This window comes from Gouania willdenowi, chromosome 18, assembly GCF_900634775.1.
Source record: "Gouania willdenowi chromosome 18, fGouWil2.1, whole genome shotgun sequence".
NCBI lineage: Eukaryota > Metazoa > Chordata > Actinopteri > Blenniiformes > Gobiesocidae > Gouania > Gouania willdenowi.
Window position 1 is genome coordinate 9,219,711 of NC_041061.1, and position 15,741 is coordinate 9,235,451.

General features: G+C 37.4%; 1 protein-coding gene across 1 annotated transcript in view; it reads left to right on the forward strand.

Moving 5' to 3' along the window:
• The window catches only part of LOC114480465 (protein Dok-7-like), a 51,503-nt gene continuing 35,762 nt past the window's right edge, over positions 1-15,741 (forward strand). The window contains exons 1-4 of the mRNA XM_028474618.1: positions 1-136; positions 262-307; positions 1,969-2,199; positions 5,396-5,596. Coding sequence (XP_028330419.1) covers positions 83-136; positions 262-307; positions 1,969-2,199; positions 5,396-5,596 — 532 coding nt within the window. The 5' untranslated portion in view covers positions 1-82. The remainder of the gene's footprint in view (positions 137-261; positions 308-1,968; positions 2,200-5,395; positions 5,597-15,741) is intronic.

Below are 15,741 nucleotides of genomic sequence, written 5' to 3' on the forward strand. Positions count from 1 at the left end.
CGGGGGCGTCGTTGCGCAGCTATTTTCAAAGTGACCCTCATTCGGGCAGCGGCTCTGCAGCTGTCAGGAACCATGACTGAAGATGACGGATTCTGTTGTCGTGGAGGGATACGCCAGACTCAGAGAAGGGAAAAAGGTGGCTTAACTTTTGACTTTAGTTTTCAGAAGCTCATGCCATTTTTTTGCAGGTTTTTTTTTTCGTTTTTTTTTTTTTTGGTGTCGTTTTCCTAAAAACAAAGTTTGGTGTGTTTTGCTTTGCAGTGGAAAACTAGGTGGATTGTTCTTCGAAAGCCGTCCCCAGTAGCAGGTAAGAAAGTGTTTTTAAATTATATGGACTCAAAGTATATTTAATAGCAATACGTCTATGTGTAACATGTGTTATTGCAGTGCGTAAATATGCCATTGCGCACGGTGTGTGTGTGTGTGTGCGCCACGGAAGATCAGGTGCTGCACTGAGAGGCCCTGAGAGAGAAACGTGTTCAAAAGCATTCCAGTTTGAACTTACGTATACCACTACTTCTTAGTTTAGCATCATTACATCCAGAAGTCCCAGAATATGGAATTCACTTCCTCCTCATCTGATCAAACTTCCTCTGTGCGTATTTAAAAATTCAATAAAAAACCTACTTTTTAATGAATAACCAAACAATGATTGCTTTTTGTTTTGCTTTTTTGTTGTTTTTTTTGCTTGTCTTTTGATGTTAAAATAGTTTTTCCTTTTCCAGTTTTCAATTTCAATTTTTTTGCTCGTCTTGATTTTATTGTTGTTGTTGTTGTTGTTGTTGTTGTTCTCTCTCTTTAGTTAAAGTTGAAAGGTTATATCAGGAGCCTTCTTTTTCAAGCCCCTTGAGGCTCTTTTTGGGTTTGCCTCGAAAGCATTGGTTTTTCAACTTTGGGGTCGGGACCCCATGTGCGGTCGCCTGAAATGTCTAGTAATTGATATGAAAAAAAAAAAAAATCCTGATTTTTAAACGACTATTCTTTTTCAAAACAACTGTATTTTATACTTTCACTTTATCAAAAAAAGGTTTAACCAGAAACTCTTGATACCAAAACAGGGTCACGATCCAAAAAAGGTTGGGAACCACTGCTCTAATGTGTGTTCATTTCTGCCCACTATTGATATTATGTTTTGTTGTATTTTAAACTGTGCCAAAAAAAAAAAAAAAAAAGATCTGTTGTAGTTCAGCGGAAAATGGTCCAAGTGTCTATTTTTTTTTAAGAATCTGCAGCTAAAATATACATATATGTATTTATTTCAATAAAATAAGTTTTCCAAGGCAAAAACTTGTATGATTTGATAAGACTTTAGTTCTTAATTTAATCAATTTTATTAATAAACCACTTTAAGGAAACTCAAATAACGAAAACAGTATGCACAAAAACACAAACTACAGTAACTATCTTTCTAGTCAAAGCTCTAGTAGTACATTTGTAAATTTAATTTTTATCTTTATATTGACTTGAGCTCACACTTTAAATGAGAAATCTACAACATTTTTCAAGGCATATTTTGCTTATACTTCAATCATCTTCAGAATAGTTGCCTATCGCCGTCAGAGTTAATACGTATGTAATGCCTAACAAGCTAAAGTTTGAAGTACAACGTCCTTATAAGAAGCTAAGTCTGAATGTAATTGTGTCTTTGGTGCCAGGCAGCTTCACATGCCCCAAAGGTTGTGGTTGAATCCAGCTTGTGTCCTCTCTTTGATGCCAGTGTTATCACAGCTGCCTCAGTTATGTGTGTAAAGACATGGGTGGGAAGGACACACACACACACACTGTTTTGTCAGTTGACACAGATTGTTTGAGATAAGTCAACAGATCAGGATGCTGCAGTGTTCACTACAGCAGGTCTAAAACATATTTCTACCACACTATGGGTGGAGCCCATTAGATGTTCGTGCACTATCTTAACTTTTAATTGTGTATTTAATGATATTACATGAACTTCTTTGACTCTTCTAGATTGTCTCCTGCTGCTGGTTTTCAAAGACAAATCAGAAAAGGCTCAGGGAACCAAAGAGAGGGCAAGCGTCACCTTGGAGGAGATCTGTGGCCTGGAAGCTGGTCAGTGGTATGAAGGCGTGACCTTCACTCTGTTCATCCTCTGCCTGAACCAGGCTGCTCTGCTGGGCTTCGACAGCAGGGACGTCCTGCAGGTGTGGGACGCCCGTCTGCGATACAGCCTGGGAGAGGGTGAGGATTTATCATCATCATCATTGTTTCTAACCTAGAGACCATCATAGCTGTGACTATGACTCCTGATAGAGAATGTGGTTAATATTATACATATACACAGAACAGTTTTAAACATACTGTGTGAATCAGACAAAGTTTATTAGCCAAGTACAGTTTAAAAATAATACAAGGAATTTACCTTGGTGGACGAAACACTATAATAATAATAATAATAAACATAACAATGTGCACAAACACACGGCACCATCTTGAATCAGAGTGAGCTTTGATAATCTCAACAAAAGCAAACCACACACAAAACATCTCTGTCCAACCACTGATGTAACTCCAAGCCAAAAATCTCACGTGATCAAACAAGATCCAACAACACAATTCAGAATTTGGGTATTTTTGACCTCCTACTTAAAATAGTGACTAGAGACCTGAAGTCAAAGCTCTGACTCAGTAAAGTGTTGGGGGTGGGAAAAAACCTAATATTCTATCAGTCAGCCATGTCAGCCAGAAATTTAAACACAGAAATGCTATGCTCCGAGTTGCCTCGAATGCAGCATTACATGTTCCTCAGTCGGCTACATTCAGTTCCACGTCACAAATCACAAGGCCATGAGTCTGGAGTCGTCGACTTTTCTCACACACATGAGGAGTTTTGGTCATAAATACTGAACAAAGTTTAATATTTATGAATGACTCAGAACTTATCATCAGGACAAATTTACTCTTAACACACCTCAGACCACAGAATAATCTTATAAAAGATGCTGTCGGATTGTCTTTACGTGTGTATCCTCCTGACATTAGAAAGATTTTGTGTGTGAGCAGAAAGTTACAAAAACGCTATAAACGTCCTTAAATTGTTGGTTGGTTGATTGGGAAGTAATACAAATGTTTGTTTAAAACAAACAAACAAAAAATGTACGTGCAGTTGCCAGGATTTTTAAATTGTTTTTCCAATTTTCTAGAAGTAACTTGAGACAGATTTCCTCTGTCCCTGATCAGGATTAGGTATATCGATCAAATTTAATCAATGTTTACAGATGCGTCATGCGATAATCAGTACATTTGGGCTGTTTTTTTTAATTTTATTCAAAATCTAAGATATAGATTGGCCACATTAACTTTTTTGGAACGCTTAAGTGTTTCTGAAATAGTCATAAAACTAAATGACGCACTGATTGATCAACCTTTTGTGTTGAAAATACCTTTTTTTTTTTTTATTAGATTTTATGAAACTCTGTAATGAATAACCATCTGCTGCATAAGATCATTTAAGATAGGAGTTATATATATATATATATGTGTGTGTGTTGCTATGGCGACAGCTGAATTATAAAGCAGGAACTATTGACAGTGATTATATGGTCACATTTGGTGTCTGTTCTTGTTTAAACATACGTCTGTGCTCCTGGTTGTGCTAGCTTTGCTGCATTTGTGTTTGTTCAGTTTCAGCTGTGTAGCCACAGTCAGTACAAAACTGTCACTATAGCCAGTGTGTGTGTGTCCATAGTCTGTTGTTGTGGTCTGTCCACCTGAGTAATGACGGAATACGCACACACACACACGTGCGAATTAATATTGCACCAAAACTCCTGTGGGCTTCTTATTTCAGCGTTGGTTCTCCAGTGTTGTCTTGATTAGCGTCTCTGATGATTTCACACAGATGACTTTGGACACCGTTTGATTGATTGCTTTAAGCTCTACATCTGGCCCTGTTGTGTTCACAGCTCACCTCCCTGATTTCATTCCATGCTCTGCTGTTCCTCCTCTTTATTGGCCATTGAAATCAGATCCAAGGCCGTGTTATGAACACTTGTAAACACTGATCTCCTTTTGCGCTACACTGTCCAATGCTTTGGCACGGTTTGAAACTTTGTTTTTACAGCTCTACATCTCATCCCACAAGTCCTGTTCACACGGATATAGAGTTTATCAGTGTAATAGCAGCCACGTGTGCGCTAGCTCACCAGCGTTGCTAGCTACAACTCATCATTTCTGGCCAACAGCCGGCTAAAAAGCCAACAAAACGGCCATAAAGTCACTTAAAAAACCAACAGGTCTAGTTTTTTTTTAAATATCCATGATTTTGACACAATGTTGAATTGAAAGTGTTGATGTAAAGTCATTAAATAAGTAAACTGACAAGTATCCTATTTAGTATTCACAACGAACCTTGAAAAGCAACAAGTCTTTACCTAAAAAATTAATGAAAGTTGTGAAAAAGGATAAGAATTTACCAACAAAATGTTTTATAAAGATTACAAAAATAAAGAGCAACTGTTGGATCTTTCTGCGATAAACATCCCTATCACTGGAAGATTTTCCTCCATACCATTGAACGTTAGAGGCTGAAACTAAGTAGTGAACAATTTTACAAATGGCGGTCTTTCAATGGTCCCACAACCATTTTGTTTTTGGTGGCAGAATGTAAATTTTTCTTTGAGGAAAGTGTGGATATGATCTGAATGTCGAGAATGAAGTCGAAATGCTGAGATTATTGTTGAAATTTTGACATTAAAGTGGAAATTTCCAAAATAAACTCAAAATACAATAATGTGATGAAAGCCGAAGGTTTGCTAATGAAGTCAAAGCTATGGAAGCTGACGAGGGCCAATTCACCAAATGACAACAAAAAAGCAGATTGTGGCCGTCGACAAAATGTTGTGCATCCGTGAATGAATTAAACTATACTTCAAAGTTGCGTTTAATAAAGAGTTTCTTTTTTTTTTTTTAAATCTCATTAACATAGTGTTGGAATCTCTTTAAAGCCTTTGAAGAGATTTTGACAAAAACTCAATCTGTTCAGAAGCAAAGTTTGGAAAAGGTGGAGCCTTTAGTCCCGTCTGTGGAGCTGTACGGAAACAGATTAGGGCCAGTTTTAATGGAGACTGTTGTACTGTATATGGTGAATTGGCCCTAGTCAGCTTCCGTAGATTGGACTTCAATAATAAAACCTTGAACTTTTACCACAATATTGTATGAATCTATTTTTGCAATTTCGACTTTAATCTCATCTTTTTGACTTTAGTCTTGACATTTCAACTTTATTTTAGACAATTTGACTTTATTCTTCATTTGCTCAAAATTGTCCCTAATCCTCTTCCGTAATGAGGCTACTGCACACAATCACAATGATGTCTTTTATTCACAGCGAACGTAACTTTCATTGTCTTGTTTGTTATCCTTCCTTCTCTCTCAGTTCACAGATTTGCTGTCGGAGTCTTACCAGGGACCAAATTAGAGAGCGGACCTGCGACTCTCCATTTGTGTAACAACTTGTTGGCCCTCGCCCGGGACCTTCCCCCCGCTATCATCGGCCACTGGAACCTTCCAGACCTGCGCAGATATGGGCCTGTACCCAACGGATTTGTGTTCGAGGGCGGCACCAGATGTGGTTACTGTAAGTTTTCTCCTATTTTATCTGCTGTTATATCAGTGTTGGAACACTTGGCTGTAGGACATTTTCTCAGTCATGATTAAAGATTAAAATGAATATTACCAAAACAACACATTCAATGGAATAAAGTAAATAACAGCTGCAATAAGATACTGATAAAAAAAAAAATTGCATTGCTCATCTTCGTCATCTTATGCACCGCTGTTACATCATTAGAGACTAACAGCTCATTAAATTGTGCATCGAGTCATGTTTTCACTACGTCTGTCTCAAACAGACTAAATCACCGGCTGGTATTAATGAAAGCTTTTGCTTTACGTCAACAATAGGTGAAACAGCAGCTCTTTGCAGGGACAAACCTGACGAACACAGACGAACGAGGAAGTCAAGTATTAGACATAGATTTAATTTAGATTTAATTCAGTTGTTCAGCCTCGGGGAGCTCAAGTGCTTGAAATAATAAGAAATTAGAAACTGTGAATGAGTCTTTTTGTGGCTTTGATTCTTTAGGGTATTTTTAAACGAAATGAAATGTTTGGTTAAAATCTTGCTTCTGTTATAAAGTAATAGTGTAGTTTAGTAGGATTGTTCTGGCATTATGTGCATTAATAGAGCAATGCATAATTGATCACATATGAATAGATAAATTATTATGATTAATAGTCCTCTTTTACTAGTGAAGAGAAAGTCTTATAGTTCTGGAAAACAGTATCAGCATCAGTGTTATCAACCACAGGTAAACTCCACTAGTACTCACATGTGGAGTACATGGACTAGATGATTTTGCTTTACTCGTTAATTAAAAGTTTAGTTTACTAGTACTACTGGTATACACAAAATCTTGCGAGTAGTAGACTGTGTTTTAGTTTACCAGTACTATGAGTAAAGCAAAAAGATTCAGTAGTAGACCTAATGCAAAGGAAGTAGGAGGGATTATAACCAAATCCAAGACCATGGCTGTTTGAAATGGCACACTCCGAACTATGCACTACATACTCGATGAGTATATACTGTCTACTATATACTGTAAGTATGGTTAGGATGATGACCGTTGCCACTGAAGTATGCTTCCAAGTTTCCCAAAATGCATTTCGAACCTACAACAACAAAAACCTGAACCACACTGAGGCTAAATATCTCTATTAATTCTTCACCTTTGAAAGTTCTGAAAACATTTTTCGTTAAAGGAAGGATTGATGATTTTGACCAGTTAATGGAATAGTCTGATAGTTTAGAGAAGCTGTTTATTAGTTTAAATAATTCTTCTAATGAGGATTGGGGTTCTTCCAAATAGAGTAAAATATCATCCACATAAAGATTAATTTTGTGTTCTGGATTCCTTTAATAACAGTATTCTGATGAACAGCTACTGCGAGAGGTTCAACAAATATTGCAAAAAGCAAAGGTGAGAGTGGGCAACCTTGTCTGGTTCCCCTCTGCAGTGTGAAGCTTTGGGATGTTATTTTGTTTGTGGTTACTGAGGCCTTAGGTTTAGAGTATAGGGTGGAGATCCATTGTATGAATGATTCTCCAAAGCCAAATTTGCCAAGGACAGCAAGGAGGAATGACCAGTTGACTCTATCGAATGCTTTTTCTGCTTCTAGTGACAAGATCATTGTTTTCTTTTTAGAGTTCTGTGCCATGTTGATCAAATTAAACAGCCTTCTAACATTGTCTGTGGAGTGTCTATTTTTAATAAATCCTGTCTGGTCTTGGTATATAATTGACTGTACGACTTTCTCTAACCTAGAAGTGAGTGCTTTGGAAATAATTTTTATGTCTGTGTTAATAAGTGAGATGGGACGGTAGCTTGAGGGTAATATGGGGTTTTTGTCTGGTTTAAGTAGTGATTTAATGTTTGCTGTATTCATGTGACCTCCTACATGACCTTTATTTTTAATCTCTGTTACTACTCTGAAAAAGAGCGGAGCCAGCATTGACCAGAAGTGTTTTAGGAATTCAGCAGGGAACCCATCTGGACCTGGTGCTTTGCCTGTTGACATGCTATCCAAAGCATTTTGTAGTTCTTGTAAAGTTAATGGTGAGTCTAAGGTGGTTTTCTGCTCTATGGTGAGCTGTGGTAGGTTTAAGTTATTGAGGAATGTTTTCATATCTTCAGGGTCAGGGTTTAAATTTGATGAGTATAGGTTTTGATAGTAATCATGAAAAACCTTATTAATGTCCTGAGGTAAGTTTAAAGTTTGACCTGAATTATCAGAAATTGCCACTATGAAATAGTTTTCTTTGTTGTGTTTAAGCTGATTTGCTAAATATTTGCCTGATTTATTGTTGTAGTCAGTTTTTGTACCGTAATTGCTGTAAAATAAAATCCGTTTTTTTAGATAAAATTATGTCCAGATTAAGTTTTGTATTTTGGAGTTTTTTCCATAAAAGTTCATACGGGTTAGCTGCGTATTCTTCCGTAAGTTTCTTAATTTTTTCTTCAATCGTTTTTTCTGCTATCTATTCCTGTTTTTTCTTATAAGAAGAGTATGATATAATCTTCCCTCTGATGACAGCCTTGCCGGTTTCCCAGAGTAAGGACGGTGACACTTCCAGAGAATCGTTTGTTAATAGAAAGTCCTCCCATTCTTTTCTTATCATTATACCAAATTCACTGTCATTAAGTAATGGAGTATTAAAGCGCCACAGAGAGGATAATTTCTGATTAGAGTCACACTTCAGGGTGAGGGATATCGGGGCATGATCGCTAATGATTATAGGATGTATTTTAGAGGAAATCTTATGTGCAGTGGATTTATTTGAGAGAAAAAAGTCAATTCGGGAGAAGGATTTATGCACAGGGGAGAAGAAGGTGTATTCTTTTTTTAGTTGGATTGTTCAGTCTCCATACGTCTCCTATTCCAAGATCATCCATGTAATTCATTAATACTTTAGCAGATCGAGACGGTTTTGTATTTGGGCACTTACTGGATCTGTCTAATGATGTGTTGAGTGTCAGATTGAAGTCACCTCCGATGATTACAGATGAATCTGCAGAAAGGTCCGATAGCTCCGAAAAAACTCTATGGAAGAATTCAGGGTCGTCGGGGCATAGAGGTTTAGAATTGTGAAACATTTATTATAGATTACCACTTTGATAATAATATATCTACCCTCTGGGTCTATGGTGGAGTTGATTATGTTAAAGAGCAACCTTTTGTTGAAAAGAACCGAGACTCCTCTTTGCCTGGAATTGAAACACGAATTATATATTTTGTTAAAATTTGAGTCTGTCAGAGATTTTTCTTCTGATTTAAGTAAGTGAGTTTCTTGAAAGAAAACAATGTCTGCATTTAATCTTGATACATAATCAAATATCTTGATCTTTTTAGCCTGCGAGCGAATGCCACGCACATTCCAAGATGTTACTGTTAACTGAGACGTGGAAAGGAGTGCGGTTTAGTCCTTACGAATGTGAGCATAACCAAAATCTAAATAGCGCAATAAAAACTGGTAATAAAAACATCTGAATTAAAAAAAAAAAAAAACCCTCAAATATTGCAAAAAAAATTTGCGCTTTCATGAGGTGGAATTTCAGATGTTTCGATAATGAAATGTATGAAATGGAAACAGTTTTTCCGCAATTAAACAAGCCATTTCTTAATACTATACTTAATTATTACTGCCACATTAGACAGCAAACAACAAAGTAATAAGGAGTGTTATAAGGACGTTTGGAGCGTCCATCTTCCTGCAGAGAAGTCTCATAAGATTTCACGGGAGTTACGAGGCTCCTCCCCCAAAATACATTGTCGAAACTTTAGAAATATTGCTTTTTTGTTGTGGAAAACTGTGAAAAACTCATCTGTAGTCTCTCTGTATTAAGATGCATGTTATAGTTCTGTGTAGCTGATTAAAATAGAGGAAAATGATTGGTTGAAGAAGTAATCTCTCAATGTTTGTGTATGATAGCGTATCATAGCACCTCAATCTGGCCTCCCTCATTAACTGTAGTGTTAGCGTTGCCTTTGTTGTGTTGATCTTGTTCACGGGATCTCTTGCACATGTTCTGTTTTTTATGAAACGTTAAATCGGTCTTAAAAAGTCTTTTTATAACCTCTACCAGAAGGCAGTTTCTACACGTGCAGATGTTTTCATACGAGCCTTTGGCGCTGCCATTAAATCCCGTGGCTCGGCTGTGTCTTTAAAACATTTGGGATTCACGTTCATTTTCAACATGTACAAAGTTCACTCATCTATCCATCTTCTGCAGCTCGGATATGTGTGTGTGGGTGGTTAGTGCCAGTGATTCTAAGCCAGGGTTGGGTTCACTTATATTTATGGTTTGACCCATGTCTTAAATCAGCTGTAAAATACACTAAAATGTATTATTTAATTAGTTTCTCATCTCTTGGTTACCTTGTTAGGCTTTCTTATCCATGTAAATGTTGCTATTAATATTTTTGGTGTGGGCGTCAGTATACCACGAGATTTCTTTCTTTCTTTTTTTCAAATGGTAAAATAATCCTCAAGAGAAGTCGATATGAAAGAAATTTTAATATTTCTTAACTACGTTTGGTTTCCCGGTTTTGTGTTTAATTAATTTGTAATTGACAGTTTTTATAGAATTTTAATTTCCATTTCCAAATACAAAGTCAATTACCTGATGCTCGTTCATGTGGATTTTGTTGGTTTTTTTTCTTTATTAAGAATTTTATATTTTGATAGCTCTTTGAGATGACTATTGTTGCAATTTTTGCTGTATAAATAAAGTTGAGTTGACTTCAACTCAATGACAATACAATCATGATTACAACTGCAACAGATTCTCACAAGTACGATTATATATGACATATTCTAAATCAATAAGTTTTTTTACACTCTCGCTTTGGTTCAGTTCTTCCGCATCAGGTCAAAGGTCAAGAGGGATAAACCCCCCACGGCTGACGATGTAGGAAGCGAGTCCGATAGAGATTTTGATTATTTTTGCCGTTGGAGCGTTGATTCCTTAAAATATTTTTGCGCAAACGTGGCATCAGTCTCCAAGGCAGAAAGACCGAGTTAGCTGCTAAAACTAATGCTGCTAAAGCTAATGCTGCACACGAGCTGAAAATTCCGGTTTTGCCTGACGTTTCAACAGTGACCCAGGTTATAGTCACATTTTGTAAATATGCATCAGCTGATCAGCGCTGTTTCACTTAATTGGATTTAGAAAATACTTTATTAAACACCGAGGGGTGTAATAATGTATAAGTATAGTATAAACGGCAAAGAGCGGTGTATTAAAAAATACAAAACATTAATAATGATGATAATTATACACACGCAGAAAAAAGGAGAAAAGACTACACAAAGAAAATGTCCAAATGAAATGACCTGTCTATTGTGCACTTCCTTCAAATTTGTAAATTGAAATAGCTTAATAAAAAATAATCATATGGACCTGGTTCATGAATGGTATACCTCATAAATGTACTTTTACAAAGTGAGAACTCATACTGTAATACCTGCCTGGTCCACATCCCAGGTGTCATATAATGGCTCGTTTATATATATGTGCTGTACATGTCTGTGATATGGAATTGTTAATCATGAACACATTAAGATAAGACCAAGTCACTTTCCTCGTATTGTTTTAAACTCTTCTTGGCAGTAAAACTATTCTGATTCTGATGTGGGAAACAAAAATACTGTTTTATTATCACAACAGAGCAAGGCAAAAGATTACACTGCCCATTTAAAGAAAATGTCCATTAAAAGCGCAAATACTCATTGAAACGTGTTCGTTGAAAGCCAGTATAAGTGAGTGACTGCAGTCTGAGTGTTGCACTTGCAATATATTGAATGCCAGATAGATTAGGCCTACCTTTATCATACAAAACATCAGCTGAAAATCTCAGCGTATAGCACAAACAGCGTCGTGTTTACATTGTTTACAGTGTCTTGACCTATGACCCCCGCTGGTCGCACATGCACACTTCCAGAATGTGAAAAGGCTTATTATCAATTACGCGATTACAATCATTATTGACCCCAACCCTGGTCTGAGCTTTAATAAAGTTCTAATAGTCGGCGTGGGTTGGAAGGAATAAAGCATGTATGACAGAAGTCAGTTGTTTTTTTCCTTGGTCTTATTTGTAGAGCTCTGTCCTCAATTTCACATCAGAGCAACATCTGCTACAGGCTAATTAATCGCTCGCAGCACAATCAACCCAGCCGTGCCCAAAATTTATGCCTCGACATAACATGAGCCGTCCCAGAACTCTGTTTAAACTGCGACGTGACCGTGACTGGGTGAGGGCACATGTTAACATCTAGGAATAGAAGTGAAAGCATTAAAGTGAACAGGACTGCACGTCAACACCTGAGCAGGACAAACACACGGAGACACGAGCACGCACACACGCAGACACACCATGACTGCACTGGAAACAAGACTCTGGAGAATGCAATGAGGGAGGTGTTAGTATTCTTAGCTCCTTTTTAAGCTCCGACAGTACTCCTGACATTAAAGTGACATGATGCATGAAGTGAGATGATAGAAAAAAGTTTCATTTGTAAACTTAAGTTATGATGTTTTTAGCAGTCCTATTTATTCCCAGTTTAACTATGGTATTAATACCACTCCTGCAATCGATCACTTCATCAATCAATCAATGAAATGTATGCATCAGTGGTGGGACTCGATTGAAAAATGTATCTAATTAATTAGAGACTTAATCTCACAACAATATTTGACACAAAAAGCAACGTTTTTCCATTTAAATGGATTTTGGTATATGAGTGAATCAATGAAAAATATTATGATTGTGTTGTTCTCAAGGCACAAACACTTCATGTTCTTCTGGATTTTTTTGTAAACTAATTTTTGTTTTTGTGTTTTAAAATAAAAAAATCAGCACTTACAGAACATTACGGAGATGTGGAAACTGAACAGTGCAAAATAGTTGGAATATCAGTGGCATGAAATAAACAGACCAACTGATGATGAAGCTGATGAATTTGGTTTGAAATGGTCTTTCTGGATAGCCGTTCATACGTTGTGTCAGATGATGCTATTTCTACCACCGAGAGCGTAGCGATACGCAAACTCTTTCTTGCACAAATTGCACACAACTGGACTTTTGTTCTCGATCCAGTGCTCATGATGCACGGCCCTCGGGATCTCTGGTTTCTTGTGTTGTGGTCTGTGCACCAGTATTATTGGTATACTGGGAACTTGTGCAATGAGAAGGTTCCGCGCTGTGTGGAGTGCAAAAAAAAAAAATAGCGATTAACAGCGTTATTTTTCTTAAAGTGCGTTATTTTTTGGGGGTGGGGGGGTTTATTCTTTAAAGGGCCCATGTTAAGCTAAATTAACTTTTCTGTGCTTTAAACATCATAAAGTGCCATTTGGACTTCATGTGCCCAAAGTGGGTTTTTTTTCATTGATTCCCTCAATCGTTAGTTAGAGGGTAATTTGCTCCTTTCTCACTACAGGGTGAGCCCAAACACCTCGTTCCAATTTGATGACGCGTTCCCACTTTGATGACGAATTTCACGCAGCACTGAGCTGGAGAAGCCACGCCTCCAGGAAGCTCTCTGCCGTGATTGACATGTAAACAATGCTATGTATGTATTTTCTACAGTCTATGTACTATATGTACCGGTGAACGCCCCGCCCCCACACTCTGTCTCGTGTTTATAAAGCAGCATGAGCTCTGCTACGGAGTGGATGGGAGGAGGTCGGGCCGTCCTCTGGCCCTACGTCACCGTGCGGGGAGGAGGAAGTCAGTATCCCGTCTATAGACACGCCCACTCATGAATATGCATAAGTCGGCTGCAAATCAGCCTGTTTGTGTGGAGTTGCTCAGAAAGTGACTTTTCAGAGGCTAAAACTCTGGAAAAATAAGTTGGGAAAATAAACCTCAAATACTATGTTTTTGGGGTTCTTGATGGGTGAAAAATAGCATGACATGGGACCTTTAAAGGGAGGCGCAGCTGAAAAAGTTTGGGAACACCTGTCCTAGAGGGTCAAAAGGAGGAATCCAGCCACTTGTGAGCTGACATTGCACCAAGAAATTTACCTGATCACGTCATTACAAATAAAATGGAAATTGTTAAAATGATGGATATTCTGAGGATACAGAAAATTACTCCACACAATAGTAATTTTATACATATGAAGAGTATTTGAATCAAACAGGTGAAGTATTGTTGATCAATTGCACCAACCACTGTTATTAATTTCACTATTTTGAACCAATGTGAATGCTACAACATTTTTTTGGTCGTCGTGTTTTTTTTTGGGAAACCTTTCCGTTTTCTTCTCCCACAGCGACAGTATTGTGTTTTTAAGCGTCTCATGTTTCAAGAAGACAAAAGGTAGCAGACGACAAATGTTTTACATTACAGAAGACTTTACTGCTTTAAAAATAACAAGACCATCGTTGGCTCTGGAGCTCTTTTACACTTCCCACTGACTGAACATGCTTTAAATAAGCTGCGTTACTTTGTATGGATGCCGCGTTTAATCACAAAGACCAGAAGGGTCCACTTGAGCTGTTGTTGTTGTTGTTCTACAGAGTGATGTAAACTGAACAAGCTCTGCCATCTGTTCCGTGTCGGTGCCGCAGCACTCGCTTATATACCTGACGCTCAGTCACATGTTACAGCATCATTCGTAACCATGACACTTCTGTATAGTAGCAGACTGAACCACCTGCTCCCTATGCTTCAGACATCCAAGCATACATCACTGCTGACCTTTGTGTAGGAAAAGTGATTGAAGTCCACTGTGACACACTGACATGGGTGGTCTCCGGGGGGGAGGGCAATCCTTTATTGGCGGCGCCTTGTATTGTCAGAAGGTCAGACATCTGGATGATGATTTCCTCTTTGAATTGAATTATACCAGAGGGAGAAACTGAAGGAAAGGATGGCAGCAAAAACTACAACGTGGAGAGATTCCAACAGTATACGACACATGTGCCAAACTCAAAAGCAGTGGTTCTCAAACTTCTTTGGGTCAAGTACCACTTTTCTCTTACTTCTGAATCCAAGTACTCCCTTTTGTCCGACTACCACATTTTGCTTAAAAAACTTATTTAAAAGCAGCTATAGAGCATAAAGATGGAATGAACGAGTGATAACACATTTTAAAGAATCTCATTTTGTAAATATAAGTGGGAACCACTGCATTAAATACTGTTTATTTCCAACCTTTTTTGGATCCTGACCCCATTTTGATATCAAGAATTTCTGGCGACTCCAAAGACCTTTTTTTTTTTTTTGTGTCTAGAATTAGTTTTTGATCATGTTTGAGCTCAGATTTACTGCAGTTCAGTTGAACTAGATGTATATATTTAAGTGAAAGTATAGAAATACAGTTGTTTAAGATTGTGTGTTGTTTTAATTTAATAAAGAATAATAATTAAAAAAATTAAAAAATAATTTTTAATTTTTCTGAAATTTCAGGCGACCCCATTTAAACTCCACACGGGGTCCCGACCCCAAGGTTGAAAAACACTGATTTAGTGGCTCCTGAATAGATTTATTTCATTAGTTTATATCATTTTCAGTCATATTATGTCTGGTGTGGGACCAAGACTTACACTTTATTTGTGAATTTTCTACTCTCTCTCAAGTACCCCCTGTAATGCCATTGCGTACCCCTAGGGGTACACATACCTCCATTTGAGAAACACTGCTTTGGAGGATCAAGAAAGTAAAAAGGACAGAATAAAACATTAAACATTTAATTCAGTTGTATATATCTCAGCCCGTCCAAACACTAATTACAATATTTGCAGAGCTCAGTTTTCCAGTTCTTATAACACATGATGGCAGTCATTTTTAATCTCAAAATCTAAAAAAATCTTTCAAATTTTCCTCAAATTATTCCACAAAATTCCCCAAAGTCCCAAAATCAGGGAATTTTAAGTGAAGATCCTGCAGAGACTGATATACTCACATACTTCATGATTTATATATAATACATAATATCAAACTGGTCCATATTTGGCCCCTAAACTAAAATGAGTTTGACGCCCCTGGGATAGAAGATAAACGAATGGATAATTATTGGTATTTAAATCAGCTGTCCTTTCACACAGAGAGCTAGTCCATGAGTCCATGCATTTCCACCAAAAACAATAAAGGTTTGACTATTCAAGGTTGAGATTTCAAAGAAAATAAAAGCGCTGCGCTACCTGAGCAACTTCTGT